The sequence below is a fragment of the Podarcis liolepis genome, assembly GCF_965112155.1.
Source record: "Podarcis liolepis genome assembly, chromosome: 4".
In the NCBI taxonomy this organism is placed as follows: domain Eukaryota; kingdom Metazoa; phylum Chordata; class Lepidosauria; order Squamata; family Lacertidae; genus Podarcis; species Podarcis liolepis.
In genome coordinates, this window is record NC_139558.1 from 69,737,216 (window position 1) to 69,756,813 (window position 19,598).

At 48.2% G+C, this 19,598-nt stretch overlaps 1 protein-coding gene across 3 annotated transcripts in view; it reads left to right on the forward strand.

The window, feature by feature from the left end:
• MORC1 (MORC family CW-type zinc finger 1) overlaps positions 1-19,598 on the forward strand; it is a 57,052-nt gene that overhangs the window by 26,315 nt on the left and 11,139 nt on the right. For all 3 annotated transcript variants that reach the window (XM_083498583.1, XM_083498585.1, XM_083498584.1), the window contains 7 exons: positions 2,796-2,860; positions 4,192-4,335; positions 5,841-5,995; positions 9,018-9,146; positions 16,466-16,571; positions 17,359-17,491; positions 18,195-18,260. In XM_083498583.1, the coding sequence (XP_083354709.1) occupies positions 2,796-2,860; positions 4,192-4,335; positions 5,841-5,995; positions 9,018-9,146; positions 16,466-16,571; positions 17,359-17,491; positions 18,195-18,260 (798 nt within the window). The remainder of the gene's footprint in view (positions 1-2,795; positions 2,861-4,191; positions 4,336-5,840; positions 5,996-9,017; positions 9,147-16,465; positions 16,572-17,358; positions 17,492-18,194; positions 18,261-19,598) is intronic.

A 19,598-nucleotide genomic window follows, 5' to 3' on the forward strand; every position in this document is an offset into this window, starting at 1 on the left:
GAGGCTGTAGTGGCTGCCCAATACATAGGATCAAGGGCCAACTGTTGGGCAATAGGAAGAAAATTGCTTCCTCCCGTCAGCCCATCGAGAACATCGGTTTGGGTCAGCATGACGGGGGCTGGGGGTGCAGGGCCATCGTCCTTGACAGAAGAATGCAGTTCCTTTATGAATCTCAAATCAAACTGTTCGTGCCGGGCTGGGCCTCCCCCTGGCGCGGCAGGAGCAATCACAGGGAAGAGATTAGGAGGTGTACAGTCAAAACCCAACAATGGTGCAGCGGCACGGAGAGATTCTTGGAGAGGAGTGGTAGAAGATGCCTTGGGCGGAGGAGGTGGAGGAACGGGGGGTGCTGCAGAATTTGAAGAATGCAGGGGAGTGACAGGATGAGCCGGAGAGAGAATGTCCGGCGGTTTAGGAGGAAGGTTTGAGGCAGGCAAAGCGGGAACCGGGGGGGCGTTTGAAGAAGCTGTTCCAGCAGCCAGAAGAATGTTTGAAGGAGTTAAGCACGACATAGCTTTGTAGACGTTACTCCAGGCATGCAAAACCTTTACATCAATCTGCGGATGATTTTGAAAGAAGTGTCCAATTTTTTTCCAATCGTCTAACTCCCAGTTTCCGTCCTGGGGGAACCACGGACAGTGAGTGTCCAGGGCTTTTATAAGGGACTTAAGGTCAGCTTTCCGAACAGCAAGGTTGTTACTGGCCAAAAGGAATTTAAGGTCTTTAAAAAATTTTTTCTGTGGTGCAGAGAGAGATTTTCCCATGATTGCAAGAGTTGCAAAAAGAGCAGGGAGCACTTACCGAGGGATCCGTAGGAGGATGAGAGAGAGACGCCTTTTTGCCCTGTCCGGGCGGAGATAAGTGCTGATAAGTCCGTAACGTAGTCCAGAATCACATTCACACGGGAGCTCTCACCGGGGATCCACTACGTGGATGAACGACGCGTCTGCAGCCCTTGCGGGGCGAGGTGAGAGCTGAACGTTGTACACACGGGAGCACTCACCAGGGATCCACTACGTGGATGAACGACGTGTTGGTGAGTGCTGAATAATGAAAAACAGGCAGTCACACGGGAGCACTCACCAGGGATCCACTACGTGGATGAACGACGTGTTGGTGAGTGCTGAAAAACAACGTGAAGTTCGAAGGCAGTCACACGGGGCACCAATTGTCGAGTTGCAGCTCGGCATCCAGAGAAAAATCAGTCTCACACCAAGATAGGTTCCGAATTATGGCTGCTCCTAGGGAAACATGGCAGCTCCTAGGGCTAATGCAGCACAGCTTTTATTGTGTGAAAATCAGAAAGATACAAGCCAAGTAAGGATACAAAAAATACAAGTCAAGCAATTTGTTCTAGCCAGCAGATAAAGACCTTGGTACCAAACCATGCGAGCGATCAGACCATACTACGTTAGCCAATCATATGGGACAGCACGAGCTGTTCACGCGCTATTCATGCTCCAAGGATGCTTCTAGCTATGAGATCACCCTGTAACAATAAGAACTTTGCTCATGCTCTCATGTACAAGCAATCATTTTCCCACATTAATTTTTAAGGTTAATTTATTCTTAACTCTGACTTTTATTGATGCATTTTACTGCATAATTTATTTCATGTAAACCACTTCCAGGTTTTTTAAAATTAAGCAGAATCTCTAATACCAATCCACTGCATTTCACTGGCCTTGAGTAGGGTGATTTCCCAGTGAATTGTGTCCAAAGTCTGTGCTTTATTTCGCAAGCCGCTTTTATTGGCCCACAATTGCCAGTGTAGAGTGTCAACTTTTTCCACATTTGGCTGTGTTACTTGGATAGACTTAAAAGATAATTGCTCAGAAATATAGGCCATGCACGGCGTTAATGCTAGGCTTTTGAAAGTTTTGCCTAGCATGACCTTTAAACAGTGGGGAAGATTTTCCAGTCCTGTTAATTGCCTATTTACTATTGCTGAGGACTCTTAAAGTCGTTATTAAGCTGCATTGGCTTCAGATTCAATTATTTCCTAAAGAGTGTTTAGAAGGCACTTTCCACTTCAGAAGACTTTCAGTGTGATAATTATGTAGACTAATTGCACCTGCGCAAATTATCATTTATATTCATAGGAACGTTCACTATTATACTAATCCCCATTATACTGATTTACAACCCTTCCACAACTATCACCATGATTAATGCTTTGAATGCACCACCTAAATATTTGCAGGGTGTGAAAAGTGTGCTAGGTGCTGTACATAAATAAATGTGACACAGTCCAAGACAAGGCAATTTAACTACTTACTTTTAAGCCCTATTCAGATATCAGTTTCCACAAAGTCTCCATAATTTAACTACAGAACTCGCTCCCGCAGGAAGCAGTGGTAGGTGGCTTTAAAAGAGAATTAGACAAAATTCATGAAGGAGAAGGCTATTGATTTCTACTAACCTTATGACCCACCAGAGGTATGCACCCGCCTTGCAAGAACCTGAGAGAATGTTGTGGCGCTTGACAGAAAATAAGGTTGTCGAACCCCGAAGGAACGTGATGGAGTCGTAATCCTGGAGTTTCCAATAAACAAGTGTAACACAGAAAAGAATGCTTATTTGTAGGATAAAGCGTGGAGTCGTGGTTAGAGAGACAGACTATGATCTGGAAGACCAGGATTAAGCAACCATGTACACCCCCTTGAGCTCCTATACAAAAAGGGTGGGATGTAAATAAAACAGATAAATAATCTCTGGGAGGCTCCTGGAATGCAATATGTGCTCAGAGTAACTTATTCTACTGCTCTTTCCTTTCTGGTGATGGGGGTGCTCAGCTCGCATTAACGGACGCAGTGGAGAATGAAAAGAAAATGAGGGAAACATTGAAAGACAAGCAGAGGCAAGTTAAATGAGACTGTGGTTTACTTTTGGTGAAATGGTCATGCGAGAGAGGAAAGGGGAGCGAGTGCAAAAGAGAAAGAAAAAGCCCTGCCTGCCTAAAATGACCAATCGTAATTGAAGCATGGGCACCTGTGGATGCTATATATTCCTGACATTATGTTTTCACAGTTCTGTAGGCATTGAAACATTTCTGAGAGTTTACCCCCGTTGATTAAACTTTACCTTGTAAAGAAAAACGGGAAGCCTCTTTCTAACACTGAAAGCCACTGCTCAATATGGCTCCTATGAAGAATGGGACTAACAGTCAGTGCTGGATCACTTGGGGAAACGTTTTTCAGCAAACCATGGTGTCAGGTGAAGGGTTTTCCTTTGCCCACGTGGTTTGAAATCAAACCACACAGGCAAAGGGACGTGGCTTTGAGGCGCTGGCGATCAGGGAGTTGCATCTTTGCTTGCACCAGACCTGGTGTCATGTATGATGTCAGATGTATGTCGGGTGGGTGTGGCTTGGACAAAACTGCTCTACATGCCAGATGGAGAGGCTTCCCAGGCCTAACTAGGCCCACAAGCTGGAGCATCCTCACTGCTGTTGTAAAGAAAAGGGAAAAACAAAGGACCCTTGTATATTTCGAGAAGTATCACACCATTTGAAGCAGCCATGGCTTTCCCCAAAGACTGCTGAGAAGTGTAGTTTGTTACAATTGCTGAGAGTTGTTAGGAAGCCTCTGTTCCCTTCCCAGAGCTCTATGGGAAGAGGGATTGATGTTAAATGACTCCGAGAATCGTAGCTCTGTGAGGGGAACAGTTCTCAGCACCCTTAACGAACTACAGGTCTCAGGATTCGTTGCGGGAAGCCATGGCAGTTTAAAGTGGTATGATACTGCTTTAAACGTATAGTGCAGATGGGGCCATCATCTCAGTAGTGTGGTTTGTAGTTCTAATTGGAACACCAACCTAATGCAGTTAAAACTTCTGCATTTGAGGCAATTTTCAAAATCATTGTGGAGTCATACAGTGAAACCTATCCATGCCTACTTCAGAATAATTAACCATGAGTTCAGTGGTGCTTACTGAAGGCTCAGCAGAAATGTTGAAAATTGCTCATGAGCCATACTTCTAAAACATAGAATGAATATCTGTTTAATAATGGTGCATGGGTTAAACCTTTTTGCCACAGAGCAAAATCAGATTCTTTCCTAATTTATCATATCAAATTGGCTTAAATCCATAGTTATGTATGCAATTTACTTGTGGAAGTCGATAGCCTTTAAAATGAAGTTAAGTGCGATGGGAAAATCTTTTATAAAGTCTTGTTTGTTTTCTGTTTAGAAATCTGAAACAACCCAAAAAGCTCTTCTTAACATTTGGAGTCAACATTCTGAACAGAAGTCAATATGGCATGCTTATCTACAGCAATAAACGCTTGATCAAGATGTTTGAGAAAGTAGGACCACAGAAGAATAGAGGATCTTAGTAAGTTTTCTCCCCTTTTCAGTGTTTTAGGGCCACCGTTCAGGGTTACTTGAAAATGCATTTATGCTACATGCCAGTGGGCTTACTCCAAAGTTATCCTTAAAGATAGAAATATTCTCTGCGTCATTTTGAGTATTATTTCAAAGGTTAATGGGTGACTTTGGGATAGTTACTCTCTCCCAGACCAGCCTCCTGCACAGGGCTGCTGCAAGGATGAAATCAAGGTGGAGAGAAAACCATATTCTTTGCTTTGAGTCCTTGGAGGGAAAGTGGTCCTGAGTTACACCCATCTTTTGATGTTGCTGTTAGCATTGGGAGGAAATCCTCCTTGTTGGTTGTCAGTGATTTATAGCAACTTTAAGACTGTGACGTGAAAGGGTTGTCACACATTGGGTGAGCAACCAGTTGAAAACATAATATGAGCCTTCTGGATTGGACGAAATGGCCTGTCTAGTAAAAACATCCTGTTCTCACGTTGACCAGCTATGGGAAACCCGAAAGCAGGACCTGAGCACCACAGTGGTCTCCCAGTCTGTGACTTCTAGCAAGCGGCATTCAGGGGCATGCTGCGTCTGACACCTGAAGCATAGCACAACCAACGAGTGTGCAACTGACTCATGCAGTCTGCTCTGCACAAAGACAGGACCACAGGTGTAAATACCCTGCTGATCTCTCAGTACTGTTTCTGGAGCAGGGTCGTTTCCAGATTTGTGGCTGCATCCTGTCTCTTAATTCTGCAGTGGTACCGCCATCACAGTCAAAGGTGTATTCTCTTTTTTATCTTGCCCTTTGCACCTTCTCTCCTGAGAAATCATCCATATAGTCCAAACACAAGATGGGGGAAAGGAAGGCACCCCTTCCAAGGTGTCAGGCAAGCATCTCTGGGCAGGATACTGCACAGCTGAGGTGCCACCATGAAGAAGAACCTCTCCTCTGGAGCCACCCTCCCATTTCACTTGGCAGGGATCCCTGGAGCAGGGCCCCTGAAGAAGATACTAAATTTCAGACAGGAATATGCAAACTACCTTGCATGGTGGTTGTATGGCTAACTGAGACTGGCAAACAGTTTTACCTGCCCTGCGCCTTTGTAATTTGTTTATTTATTGCATTATATCCTGCATTTGTTCCATGGTGTTCTTGGCAGTGTAGATGGTTTCCTCCCCGCCCCCTCCCCATTTAATCCTTGCAACAACCCTGTGACCCAGGTTAGGCTGAGAGGCAGTGACTGGCCCAAGGTCACCCTCTGAGCTTCATAGCTGAGCAGGGATTTGAACCTTAGTCTCCCAGGTCCTAGTCCAGATTTCTAACCACTACACCACATGGCAGTTTGGACGCACTATAAATCCAAATTAATTATTCTAAATCCTAAATATATTAAACTTTTACCAAATTGAACTTCAGCCACTGTATATTAATTTTTTTAAAAAGCTCAGTTTGTGGTGAAGCTACATCTAAAATCAGGCCCTGCCCACTGTGTAATCTAAAGTATGTTTTTGCTATTGCAGTTTTGGTTCTGGAGCTGTAGGGATCGTGGATGTGCCATGCGAAATCATGGAGCCAACGCACAACAAGCAGGCCTTTGCAAACACTAGGGAATATAACCGCTTGTTGAAGGCAATGGAAAACTGTCTTGTTCAGTATTGGAAAGACATAGGATTAAGTAAGTAGTGGGCCCCATGTGCAATGCCTTGCAGTAGTCTAAGCAGGAGGGTACCAAAGCATACAACTAAGTAGCCCCATGGTGTCTCCATAAAATCCAGCCCTATATGTGCTGCTCTGTGCACTGAATAATTCACATCATGGAGCCTCCACTTCATGACAGACCCTCCTTAATGGGGTGCGTGGTGACAGTTTTGAAAACAAGAGGGTCATTGTGGTGAGCTCCTCTAAGCAAACAGCTTAGTGCAACAAAATCATCCCTGTCCAGTCTAAATGGTCCCTGCACACCTGATTTGTCATATAGGGCAAAAGTTTTTAATAAATATATAGCGGCTCTTTTGACTCTTTAAAAGGTCTTTCAGGGGCTACCTGAACAGTAATTGAGCTGCTAATGTGTGAGTTTCAAGCATTAGGAGCCTTTGGGCACTTACAATTCCAGCCTCAAAAGCACATTATGTGAACAACTACCCTTAATGTATCAGAGTGGCTGCGTGACTAAGCTTTTGACTCATCCTTACACCAGTTCAGCCCTTTCCCTGCACCAAGATACACAAAAGTTTGCTCGACTCATAATAGATAAGGGGAGCCATTTATTTGATAGGCGCTCTGATTCCATGCCAGCTTCTGCCAGTAATGTAATAATGCTACAAAGTCAGAAGGCTTGGGGGTCCATGGAAGTATCACACCAGGGCCAGATAAGGGGTGGCCATGGCATGGTTCCTTCTGTGTGCTTTTCTTCTTCTTGTATTTCTAATACATTCTGCATTTTACAGAGAATAGCGTGGAATGGAGCAATGTCCCTCCTCTCAAAATGTGAGAATTAGATACTAGGGTCGGTTCCAGGTTTTTGTGGGATTTGAGTGACAAGATGATCTGTGGGTTCCACCCCCTTCCTTTTCTAATTACACCCCTGGCTTCATGTTTCATCCCAACCTCTTTTCAGCCCATTCTTTCTCAGATAAGCAGACTCATTCCTTCATTACCTTGCCCAAAGGTGCATTTAAAAAAAAGGAAGAACACACCAAGAGGATACAAAATGTGCATCTACTATGACTTTGATTATATGGTAGAGTCCATGCAAAAAGGAAAAACGCATGCAGCGATCCTTGCAAAATTTATATCAACATCCATTTAGGTTTTAGGTTCACAAAAACACACACCAATTGACTCAACATGCATAGGAATCGGTTGAAAGGCTTGTCATAGGGTAGCCAAAACAGTGGTGAAGGACAGAATGGACAGTTTATGCTTTAAAATGGTCAACAGCTAGTCCTGGGTAGTTCAGAATGTTAAGTATTAAATTCAGAACAGACCAGGAGATGCAGGAAGTTCAAGATCTAATGGAGAGGAATGCAGCCATTTTAGGATCCCACTGGAGGGACACTATTTTAATATAATGGCAAGAGAACCAAAACGTCTTGGGGCCAGGCCTGGCTTGAGTACTGCTAATGAGCCTCTCCAAACAGAAGAAACAAGGCATGGCAGCATGGGAACAAGGGGCGAATAGAAAGGAGATGGGAAACTGCAAGGTATTTCTCGCTAATAAAATCTGACAAGCAATTGCTGTTCACCTAGCAGAGAGGCTAGAAGAACAGGCAAACACGTTTGTGCATTCTTTTTGCAAAATCAGATCTGTGTGCATATGCAAATGCTTTTGATAACCTGCATTTTGGAATCTGAATGCCGTTGCTCTGATGCCCATTTAAAAATCTAGTTTTAATCATTAATATTTATGTGAATTCTGAATGTTTTAAATAATGTACCAAATCTGCTTCTCCCCCCCCCCCCTTCCCCGCCTTTGACTTTGCCTTCCAAATAGTTTGGATACTTTTCCTTGCTTAACTACAAAAGATCAGATGCACTCTCTCCAATAGCTGAGTGCCAATAGCAATTATAGTCTCTCTCCCCCTCTCTGTGTGTGCTCTTGCTTTTATATATAAGAAAAATGCACAGGTAGTTGTGCAGCCTTAGGCAGGCAGCCAAAACAGAAGACGTGAAGCCGCTGGTAGATGAAATTCAGATTAGCGGGTCACAAAGTGTGTAGGACTATGATAAATGAAAGGCTAATGCTAATTGTGCCACTTGCACTCATGTCACATTTTTAATCATTTTTATTACTGGCGTGGGGAAGCAATGTTCATAAAGGTGGGGTGGAGATATTTACCTGTTTCCTCTTAAGGGAATTATAATGATACTCAACCCTTCCCCCTCCTATTCACACTGCAGATAGCTGCAGGAAAGAGATCAGTTAGGACTCTCCTCCCACCCCACGCCTAACTGCAGTGTGTGTGTCTTTTCATTGCAAACATGGTAGATGTAGGGTTAATCCTTCCCATGTCCTGTGTTCCCAGTGAATATTAACCCTAGGCCTGTAATTAATTAAATAAAAATATATGCCACGCTTACAGTGTGATTACTGTCTCGTTGAACCAGTGGTTGTCAACAAGGACTACAACTTCCATTAGCCAGCGCAGTCAATGGCGAGGGGTGATGGGAGTTGTAGTCCCACAACATAGGGAGGGGGGTTCCACGTTGGCTACTCCTGAGTTAAGCCCTAAGCTCCAATCACAAAATTCACCTGAACCTCGCTGTCTTTCATAACCATGTGCCAGGAGAGCTTGTTGATCTTTCCTTCTTCCACAGGGCTTTCCCGCTACTGAGTCCCATTCCTTTAGGTTATACTTCTATTCTTAGGGAAAGTGTCTCACTGACTGGGGACCAGAGATAGCTGAGCGCTGGCCAGCCAGCAGTTCTCTTCTGGATGTAGCCATCAATGCCCTACACTGAAGTATATAAGGCAGCCTTCTATAGAGCAACATCAGAGCAATTTGACCTGGCACTCAGGATCATCCAGCCCCATGCTATGTTGCAGTGCTTATCAGTGTGTTATCTCACAGCTGACAATGATAATAAAAAAAAATTCCTTCCAGTAGCACCTTAGAGATCAACTAAGTTTGTTACTGGTATGAGCTTTCGTGTACATGCACACTTCAACATAACATTGCAACGATTTGTCTCCCGAGGTCAAAAAGAAGAAGCCTTGTTCTGGAGCGATTTTGGGTATCTGAGTAAAAACTGGTCTGATAAACCTTCAGAGAGCACCCAGTACAAGAGAAGGCGGGCCGTGGAAATCCCTGACATTGTTCAGTGTGGTGAGTTTCTACATTTGGACAAATAGGAAGACAAGGCAGGGGGAAGGTAGAACTCAGCGGGGTGAAAATGAGAGTTCTTTGTTGTTTGACTTCAAATGTGTTCACTTGAGCATTCCTCTTCACAGATGCCGTGCACTGCTGTGCTTTTCACTTTCTTCTTCTTTGAAAGGATCCTCTTATAAACAACTCCTTTGTTTCACTTTTTGCTGCCGTTAAAAGCACACTGTGGGGCAGCTAATGTAACAGGTCTCCTTCATGTTTTGTTATAAAGGCTGCTGGCATATAACTTGAGTGGCTTTGTAGGCCTCTGTGTGGGATAAAGAAAATGGTAGGCACGTTGCGAGCTTTTTGTTTCTGTGGTTTAAAAAAGAACACACACACACACACACACACATAAATCTACACATACACCTGTTTTTAAATTTTTCCCTGCGTGAGGTTGTCGTTTTGGGGCGAGATGTAGGAGAGATGCACCAATAGAATAAGCTCAAAAAGACTAGAGTGGACTTTGGGAAAAGGCGTTGTCAGGGGTTTAGGAGCAGAGGCAAGGGCAAGGGAGGAAACAGAGAGCGAAGGGGAGGAGGCAGAAGAAAAGATGAGTGATGACGACGACCCGAGATCTCCGAGTCTTTCCAGTGAATCAGAGGATTCACAGAAAGGAGCACCAGTGGCCAGGGCAAGGGGGGAGTCTAGGGGGGCACCCCAGGAAGATAGAGCCAGAGGGGACTCAGAGGAGAGCAGTTGGAAATCGGGACCAGCGTCACCGCCAGAGAGCAGGGAAGAGGAAAGGAGCCAGGGGGCAAGCGCTGGCAGCTCACCACAGGAGGGAGGGCACGAGTCAGGAGTGGCCACACCTCCATCGGGGAGCGAAGAAACGGTTAAGCGGAAAGTGGAAGGTTGGGCGCGCGCGCCAAGTTCAAATGCAGAGGAAGGTGGCGCAGTAAGCAGCCCGGAAAGGGAGCCAGGTCCTAAAGCCCGGCGCAAGGAGACAGGAGGGTCCGGGGGGTCAGCGTCAGAAGAATCCCGGAAGGAAGAGACCCCGGGGGGTAGAGGGACCCAGAGGAGGACAGTCAGGCGGAAAAGGTGGAGCCGGGCTAGGATATTAAGTTGGTGCACACGGGGCGGAGACTCAGACGGAGCTTCGCCGATCTAGCTACTAGACGTAGAGTTGCGCGCAGCAGCGTGAGAATGGAAACTGTAACTCAATAAAGACTTTTACTTAATGATCGCTGGCTAGCGTGATCCTCTGTGAGCTAGGATCTTCAAGCAGCTCTGACAGTAAGCTCCGTCTCACAACTGTGGGCATCTGCAGCCTCGAGGAGGGGAGAGAAGCAGGTGCCTACCAGCGAGCTCACGAACGGCAGACGACATGACGGCTGAGCAGCAGATAGAGGAACTCAGAAAAGCAGTGTCACAACTGAATGCCGAGGCTCTCGCATCCAGGAAGAGAGAGGAGGAGGCAGCTGCCGTCTGCAGGGATCTCCAGGTCAGGTTAGACGTGCTGACAAAGCAGACACCCAGGCAGGAGGGAATTGGGTTGGCGAGACGAACAGGCGGTCTGGTCTCTCACTTCGATGGGAACCTGCAACAGTATCCCAACTTTAGAGCAGACGTACTGTGCGCACTGCAACTGCTGAATAAAGACTTTAGAGATGAGCAAGAGAAAGTGGGATTCATCATGTCCCATTTGCATGGGGATGCTAAAGCATGGCTGCGCAATTTATGGAGAGATAAGGATCCGGCGCTCCAAAATGCGGATGCCTTTATTAAAGCGATGGATGGGTGTTTTTTATCAAGCATTGACGTGGATCTTGCCCGGAAGGAGGTGCATGGACTGAGGCAAGGGAGGGCCAGCGTGAGGCAGTACCATGCCCGCTTTTTCGCTTTGGTCAGTGCCCTGGAATGGGACAGAGATTCGGCCCCTGTAAGAGACCTCTTTTGGGAGGGGCTGCACAGCTCGATTAAAGATGAGATCGCGAGGGGGGAGAGACCCCGGACCACCCAGGAGGTCGTTCAGAGGGCACTGGCAGTGGGGGTGCGGCTGGAAGAACGTCCGTGGAGCAGGGACGAAGGGCGTGGAGGGCGCGAACCAGCCAGGGGCTCCTCCTTCCTTCCCAGAGAAGCAGCGCGTGCGCAATCCACGCCTCCGCCAGGAGGAGGAGTGGAACCTATGGAGGTTGGAGGTGCAAGGGCTCAGTCAGCAACCAGAGCCCTAGCACCGGCAGCAGTGAAAGCGAAGCCTCCTAGAGGGAACAGGAAGTGTTACGTCTGTGAGGAGCCAGGGCATATGGCGAAAGAGTGTCCCCAGAGGCTCCACAAGCTCACTGCAGCCTCAGCAATGGTGACTGCAGCAACGCAGCAAGGAGGACCACAGCAGGGAAACGACGCAGTCTGGCTGGAGGAAGAGGCCCTGGGGCCCAGCCAGACGTGTTAGTGACGCAGTCCCCAGAGATTTTACAGCCCGTGAACCCCCTCCCGCCCAAACCAGTAGTGAGGCTCACCGCATCTCTCCAGCTGCCCAATGGAATCACCATGGACGTGCCAATCACAGTTGACTCGGGCAGCAATGCGGACTTTATAGGGCAGGACTTTGTCGACAAACACGCTATACAGTTGCTGCCGGCCACACTGCCCCTGCAGGTTGTCACGGTGGATGGCAGGGAGTTGCTAGGGGGGCAAGTGGTGAAGCAGACGCCACCGATGGCGATGCGACTTGGGAATCACAAAGAAATCATCAGCTTCAATGTCACTCAACTATCGGATACGCCCATTGTATTGGGAATGAGTTGGCTGGACAAGCACAGTCCAACGCTGGCTTGGTACCAGAGGCAGCTGATCTTCGGCTCTTCCTTTTGTGCTGAACACTGCATCGTGCCCCGGCAGGAAGGAGAGGAAGAGGAGTCACAGCTGCTGCTAGGCACGCTGCAAGCGATTCCCCACAAGTACGCAGAATTTTTGGAAGTTTTCTGCGAGAAGGAGGCAGACAGGCTACCCCCTCACAGACCATATGACTGCAAAATTGACCTGCTGCCGGGGGCGGCGCTGCCTAAAGGGAAACTGTATTCCATGTCAGAGGACGAACTGCAGGAACTCAAAGAGTTCATAGATCATAATTTGGAGCGCGGTTTCATCCGAGAGTCCAAGGCAGCGGGGGGCAGTCCTGTATTCTTTGTTAAAAAGCGAGACACGCCCCAAAAAAGACTGGTAGTGGACTATCGCATTTTAAACAATGGGAACAAGCCATCGGACTTCCCCATGCCCCGAATCGACGACCTTCTCGCAAAGGTACGCAAGGGAAAAGTGTTCACCAAGTTAGACCTGCGAGGGGCGTACAACCTCATTCGCATGCGGGAGGGAGATGAGTGGAAGACGGCCATGTTCACGCCACTGGGTACCTACGAATATAGAGTTATGCCTTTTGGATTGCAAAATGGCTCCCACGTTTTTCAAGCTTTCATGCATCACGTGTTGGCGGGACTTCTCTACAAGACGTGCGTCTGTTTCTTAGATGACATCCTGATCTTTTCGGAATCGCAGCAGGAGCATGACGGACACGTCAAGGAAGTGCTGAGCAGGCTAAAGCAACATAGGCTCTACGCCAAGCTGGAGAAGTGCCAATTTGACGTGACGGAGGTGGATTTTCTGGGCTACAAGTTGTCTGACAAGGGGCTCGCCATGGACAGCGCCAAGGTTCGAGCGGTATTGGATTGGAAGAGTCCACGCAACCGGAAGGAGGTCCAACGGTTTGTCGGCTTTGCGAACTTCTATCGCAAGTTTATCAAGGGCTTCGCTATGCAGACAGCGGCCATCACAGACACGCTTAGCTCCAAGAAAAAGAAGTTCGTTTGGACAGAGCAGGCGGAGCAGTCCTTTCAGGCACTCAAGCATCTCTTCGCGTCGGAAGAGCAGCTGCTTCACGTCAACCCCAGCAGGCCGATGAGGGTGGAGACAGACGCCTCGGACAGAGCCGTGGGGGCGGTCCTGCTGCAAAAGGACCCGCAGGGGGTGTGGCGACCGGGAGCGTTTTACTCCAGGAAGCTCAGCAAGTCCGAGCAGAACTACACCATCTGGGACAGGGAGTTGCTGGCCATTCATGCAGCGTTCAAAGCGTGGAGGCACTTCCTGATCGGCGCCAAGCACACGGTGCAGGTTTGCACGGACCACAAGAATCTGGAGCACTGGCGCACGGCACAGTTCCTAAACCAGAGGCAGATACGTTGGGCTGAGTTCTTTGCGAACTTCGACTTCCGCATAGAGTATGTCCCGGGGGACACCAACATCATGGCGGACGCTCTCTCCCGTAAGCCGCAGTATCTGGAGGACGCAACGCCAGCAGCCGCCATGCACATCTTCGCACCAACAGTGTGGGCGTGCGCCGCGGCAACCGTGGACCTGGAGGCGGTGCGACGAGCGTTGCAGGATGACTCCTTCGCGCAAGCAAAGATGGCAGAGGTGCAAAGGGGCAAGGCAGCGGCCGACGGTTTCCAGCTACGAGATGGTTTGCTCATCCGTAAAGGGGCCATCTACGTGCCGGGAGACGACCTTCGCGCCAAGGTGCTGCAGCAGCTGCACGACGCGCCCACTGCCGGGCACTTCGGCAAGGAGAAGACGGTGGAATTAGTAGCCAGGGATTTCTGGTGGCCTGGAATGAGAGGGGAGGTCGCAGACTACGTGGCGAGGTGTGACACCTGCCAGAGGGCCAAGCCAGTGCACAGACCACCGGCCGGACTGTTGGAACCGCTACAAACTCCGATCGAACCTTGGGAAAGGGTGGCCCTGGACTTTGTCACGGATCTGCCCAGCTCGAGGGGCAAGACGGCAGTGCTGGTGGTGGTGGACCTGTTTTCCAAGATGGCACATTTCATTCCGTGTGCTAAGGTGGCCACGGCGGAGCAAACCGCCAAACTGTTCATAGACCACGTGTTCAAGGTTCACGGTCTGCCACGGTCTATTCTGTCCGACCGGGGGCGGCAGTTCATCTCGAATTTCTGGCAGAAGCTGATGGGCTTCCTGAACGTCAAGATCAACCTGGCGTCGGCGAGACACCCGCAGACCAACGGGCAAGCGGAGCGGGTCAATGCCATCATGCAGCAGTACCTGAGATGTTATGCAAATCAACAGCCTGCGACGTGGGTGGATTACCTGCCGCTTGCCGAGTTCGCCTACAACAACACGAAGCACGTGTCCACGGGGGTCACGCCGTTCTTCGCCAACAACGGGAGGCACCCCAGAACCTTCCCGGGACTGGAAAGGATGGGGGAGGGGGAGCCGCAGACAGCAGATGCGTTCGCGTCGGAGCTGCAGGAAGTCCACGATCAGCTGAGGCGCCACCTGGAGCTGGCCAAGCACGCATACAAGGTACAAGCGGACAAACACAGAAGGGTTGGCGAAGAGCTCCACGTGGGAGACTGGGTCTGGTTAGCAGCCCACGCAGTGCCGGCCAGGTCGTTGGCCAAGAAGAAACTAGGGCATAAACAACTGGGGCCCTACCAAGTCGAAGAGCAGGTCAACCCGGTAGCTTTCAGACTGGCACTTCCGGAGGGTTCCAGAATGCATCCGGTATTCCACAGATCGGTGCTCACTCCCTACAAGGCACCGCACAGGTTCCAGGAACCCGGAACGGCGCCGAGTCCGGTCAGAGACAGAACAGGGCACGCGGGAGTGGCACAGAAGGAGAGCATCAACGAAGTCACGGAGATTTTGGACTCCAGATGGGGGGAAGAGGGGGTAGAATACTTTCTCGCCAAGGAGGGCACCCCGGCCAGTGCGAACAGCTGGGTGCCGGGCTACGCCTTGGACGAACCTCTGCTCAAAGACGAGTTTCATGCCCTCTTCCCGCATAGACCTATGCCAGCAGACTTTTTCGACGACTGGCTTTTCACGCCCACGCTTTCGGCCAGCACGTTCCGGGGGTTCGACTCGGACGAGGACCCGACACGAGACGTCCGTTCCCCGGAGGGGTCACCCTCGGGATCTGCATCAGAACCCTCGTATTGGTGGGACGATAGGCCAGAGGAGCAGTTCCGCAGAAAGTGGCTGGAATGCTCAGGACGAGCAACGCCGCCAGGAGGAAGTGAGGGAGAGACGGACATGGACATTTTCGGGGACGACCCTGGTTTCGAGCACGGCGGCACAGAGATGGAAGCGGAGGTGACCGTCGTCGACGAGAGCAGGGAGGAAGACCCGGGAGACTTCAGATGGAGACCCGACACGGGAAGCGAACGATATCCGACGTTCGTCCCTTTGCAACAGCAGCACCCAGCTCCAGCACCGGAAGGAGGGGAGGGGGGAATGGGGGGCTTCGAGGGGGGGATGGATGTCAGGGGTTTAGGAGCAGAGGCAAGGGCAAGGGAGGAAGCAGAGAGCGAAGGGGAGGAGGCAGAAGAAAAGATGAGTGATGACGACGACCCGAGATCTCCGAGTCTTTCCAGTGAATCAGAGGATTCACAGAAAGGAGCACCAGTGGCCAGGGCAAGGGGGGAGTCTAGGGGGGCACCCCAGGAAGATAGAGCCAGAGGGGACTCAGAGGAGAGCAGTTGGAAATCGGGACCAGCGTCACCGCCAGAGAGCAGGGAAGAGGAAAGGAGCCAGGGGGCAAGCGCTGGCAGCTCACCACAGGAGGGAGGGCACGAGTCAGGAGTGGCCACACCTCCATCAGGGAGCGAAGAAACGGTTAAGCGGAAAGTGGAAGGTTGGGCGCGCGCGCCAAGTTCAAATGCAGAGGAAGGTGGCGCAGTAAGCAGCCCGGAAAGGGAGCCAGGTCCTAAAGCCCGGCGCAAGGAGACAGGAGGGTCCGGGGGGTCAGCGTCAGAAGAATCCCGGAAGGAAGAGACCCCGGGGGGTAGAGGGACCCAGAGGAGGACAGTCAGGCGGAAAAGGTGGAGCCGGGCTAGGATATTAAGTTGGTGCACACGGGGCGGAGACTCAGACGGAGCTTCGCCGATCTAGCTACTAGACGTAGAGTTGCGCGCAGCAGCGTGAGAATGGAAACTGTAACTCAATAAAGACTTTTACTTAATGATCGCTGGCTAGCGTGATCCTCTGTGAGCTAGGATCTTCAAGCAGCTCTGACAGGCGTGTTTTAGGACTTGCACTGAGGATCTTGGGTAGGCTATCTGTTTGTCAAAGAAACACTTCTCTCAAGAGAAAATGCCATTTCTCAAATAGTTTTTATCTCATTTGTGACCAAAGTTGTCAGGGGGTTGAGAATTAAAGAGCAAAAATTCAGGCAATCTACCAAAGTACCATATTAAATCAATTGTGTCATTACTGTTTGTAACCATTAATTTGGATTTAAATCTGTTAATTTCACTCATTAGATATTTGCCTCAAATGGAGGCTCCTGTCATATGACACCAGTATAAAACACGGAGGGCATCGCGGCACCTGGAACTGCAGACAGAATCCTAACCCTCTCGAAAATAAGTAAGCTTTTACATTTTGCTTGAACCTACAGTCTTATCTAGTCAGCAGAGATCTCTCTTTTCTCACTACAGTGGTACCTCGGGTTACATACGCTTCAGGTTACATACACTTCAGGTTACAGACTCCGCTAACCCAGAAATATTGCCTCAGGTTAAGAACTTTGCTTCAGGATGAGAACAGAAATCGTGTTCTGGCGGTGCGGCGGCAGCGGGAGGCTCCATTAGCTAAAGCGGTGCTTCAGGTTAAGAGCAGTTTCAGGTTAAGAACGGACCTCCGGAACGAATTAAGTACTTAACCCGAGGTACCACTGCATAGTCTGAGGCAAGCTTCAAAATCATCTCGCCCAACAATCTCCTACGTGTAGGAAATCCAGAACTACATTTATATATTTACACACACATGCAAAAATGCATAACATGATATGAAAAAAGATGTAATGCTGGCAAGTATTTTATATTCGTACCAACTTTAGTATGTATCTTGGAAATAACTTTCTCCAAGACACCTCTAAGACACATGTCCACTTCTGTTTATTAAAATACAACATTGGAAGTGTAATTCAATTTATCTGTTCTTAAATGTATATCCCAACTTTTCTCCCAAGAACTCAAGGGGGCAGGCATACTTTCCCCCCAGTAGCTGCTCTCTCTGTTGAACCTGAGACCTCCGGTATGCAAGGCAGATGCTGGGCCACTGAGCTATGTGCCCGTCCTTGCCGATGCCATTTAGAGAGACGGCGCAGGCGTTTCTTTCTATTGAATTGCTAAAAGTCAATATTACTTACTAGGTGTGGTGTACCAGAATGTTTGCCCCGCGTCCCTTTGGGTACCTTCAACCCAACTCAGTCAAAGAATGACAAACAAAAGCTCGTCGTAGATGCCATTCGGCAACGTAAATGGCGGCTGGAAAATCTGGAACAGGTGAGCTGCTTCCTGAGATTTGTACAAACGTCCATACACAAGTAACTCCGCAATGGCGTATGTTGCGTGCACCATTTTCAGCCCTGGAAGGGGGCAGAATGGGGGCAGGGTGGGCTTGCGGACACAGTTTGTCAGAACGCAACCCCCATGCAAACAGGGAGTTGCCTGTCATTATATATGTTTCAATGTGGAATTGGATAATTGGAATTTAAGGTTTCCCCTTTTTATTGAATGCACTTAGGGTTAGATGAAATTTCAAATAGTCAAACGTAAAGAGACATTGGGGGGGATTCTAGGCACAAAAACTAAGAGATGATTATGTGTCCGAGGTCCAAAATCATTCTAATAATTTTCTCCTCTCTCCCCCCCCCCACTTTTACACTGGGAATATAATATAATATAATATAATATAATATAATATAATATAATATAATATAATATAATATAATATAATATAATAATAATAATAATAATATAATAGTAGCAGCAGCAGCTGTGGAGCTCCTTTGGGTCCCTCTCTGTATTCTCTGAAAAAAGAAAATTCTGAGAAATATTTCCAGAAAAGTATTTTCTGTAGTCCCAAGTCTTAAGTTTGTTCAAAGAAGACAGTTGCATTTATATTATAAGATCATTGCTTCTGTTTATAATAATTATGAATAGATTAAAATGCCTGCTTGTAAATTCCTCTGTTCTTACCTTATAGAAACTTCACTTGATACAACCTCATACAATTGTCCAGCCTACAGCTGACAGCAAAACTCATAAGGATGTGAGTAACTTGGATTGCAGTCCTATGCTTGTGAATAAATACCACTAAGATCAGTGGACCTGCCATCTTAAGAGACATGGCTGTGATTGGGCAGTAAACCATTTATTTTGGCATGCTATTGTTATTAAGAATTTGTGTAGCAAATTTTGGACAATCCAATGGGTTGTTGTTTTTTCTGCACTCAGAGGTCTTCTTATTCAAGAAACATTCTTTTATACCTAACTGACAAAGAAGGAGAGGGACACCCAACCTAAAGATGTCCAGCTATTTCAGCAAGAGCTGGAGCAAGCAGGAACATGAGAATTGCTATGGGTCAGCCTTCCCCAACCTGGTGCTCTTGAAATATTTCAACTCAATCAACCTCAGGATGCAGAGCAACCTCTGTACCAACGTGGTGGGTTCTAGTATTTACACCAGCACAGTTCAGGTATTCAGCCTCACACCACTATAATCACATGGGGCAGGAGAGTCTCCGTGCATTGGTGGCATGTTTGTGGTGGGGCAACCTCCTGAATGCATGTCATCTGCCCATGAGTTGCAATCCTGGCTGCCTGGACCCAGCCCCACAATTTTTGGAGATGGCTTTGGGCCCATCAAGAGGCCCATGGCTCGAGGAACACTGCTCACCTGGCAGTCAAAGGCCTTTTGCTACCAGATGTCAACTCAGGCCCTCCAGATGCTGTTGGAATACAAGTCCCACAAGAGGGGAGGTCTCAGCAAGATTTTACAGCAAGCCTCCAGTGTAGGTGTAGGGAAGGTTGGAGACCTGTGCTGGGAATTAGTAGCTTACAACAGCCTTGCAATGCAGTCGGTTGTTAATTATGTAGGCCAGCTGTTTGGATTCCCATTCAAAAATTGACATACCTCTCAGACTGCGGAAAGGTCAATTTACCCAAATTGTCCCCTCAAATCTCTTCCCGGGTCAAATGCATGTGGAATTTTCATGATCCATTGACTTCCATGCAGATTGGTTCTACAAACGTTCAAAAATTAAAGAAAGAAAGAAATGGACATGAAACAAGACCCAAGTAAGAGCAAAGACTCCTGCCTTTGATTCTTATAGTTATGCATTTAACCCTTCAGTCATGGGCTTAGATAACACCAGGGATGCACTGCAACAATTTGTTGTAGGGCCCCATTTGTTAATACTTCTATTTCCTGGTTTCTGGTGTGTTATGTGGCCTTTAGGGGAGAGATGGAAGGAAAAAAGGATGGAGAAAAAGACAGTAATGTGTGTATATGTATGCTCATATATTCTTCATCACTGTATATCTAGACTCTAAGGTTCATGATCTGTTCTTCCAGCCTTGTAAAACAACAGGTACTCACTCAATATGA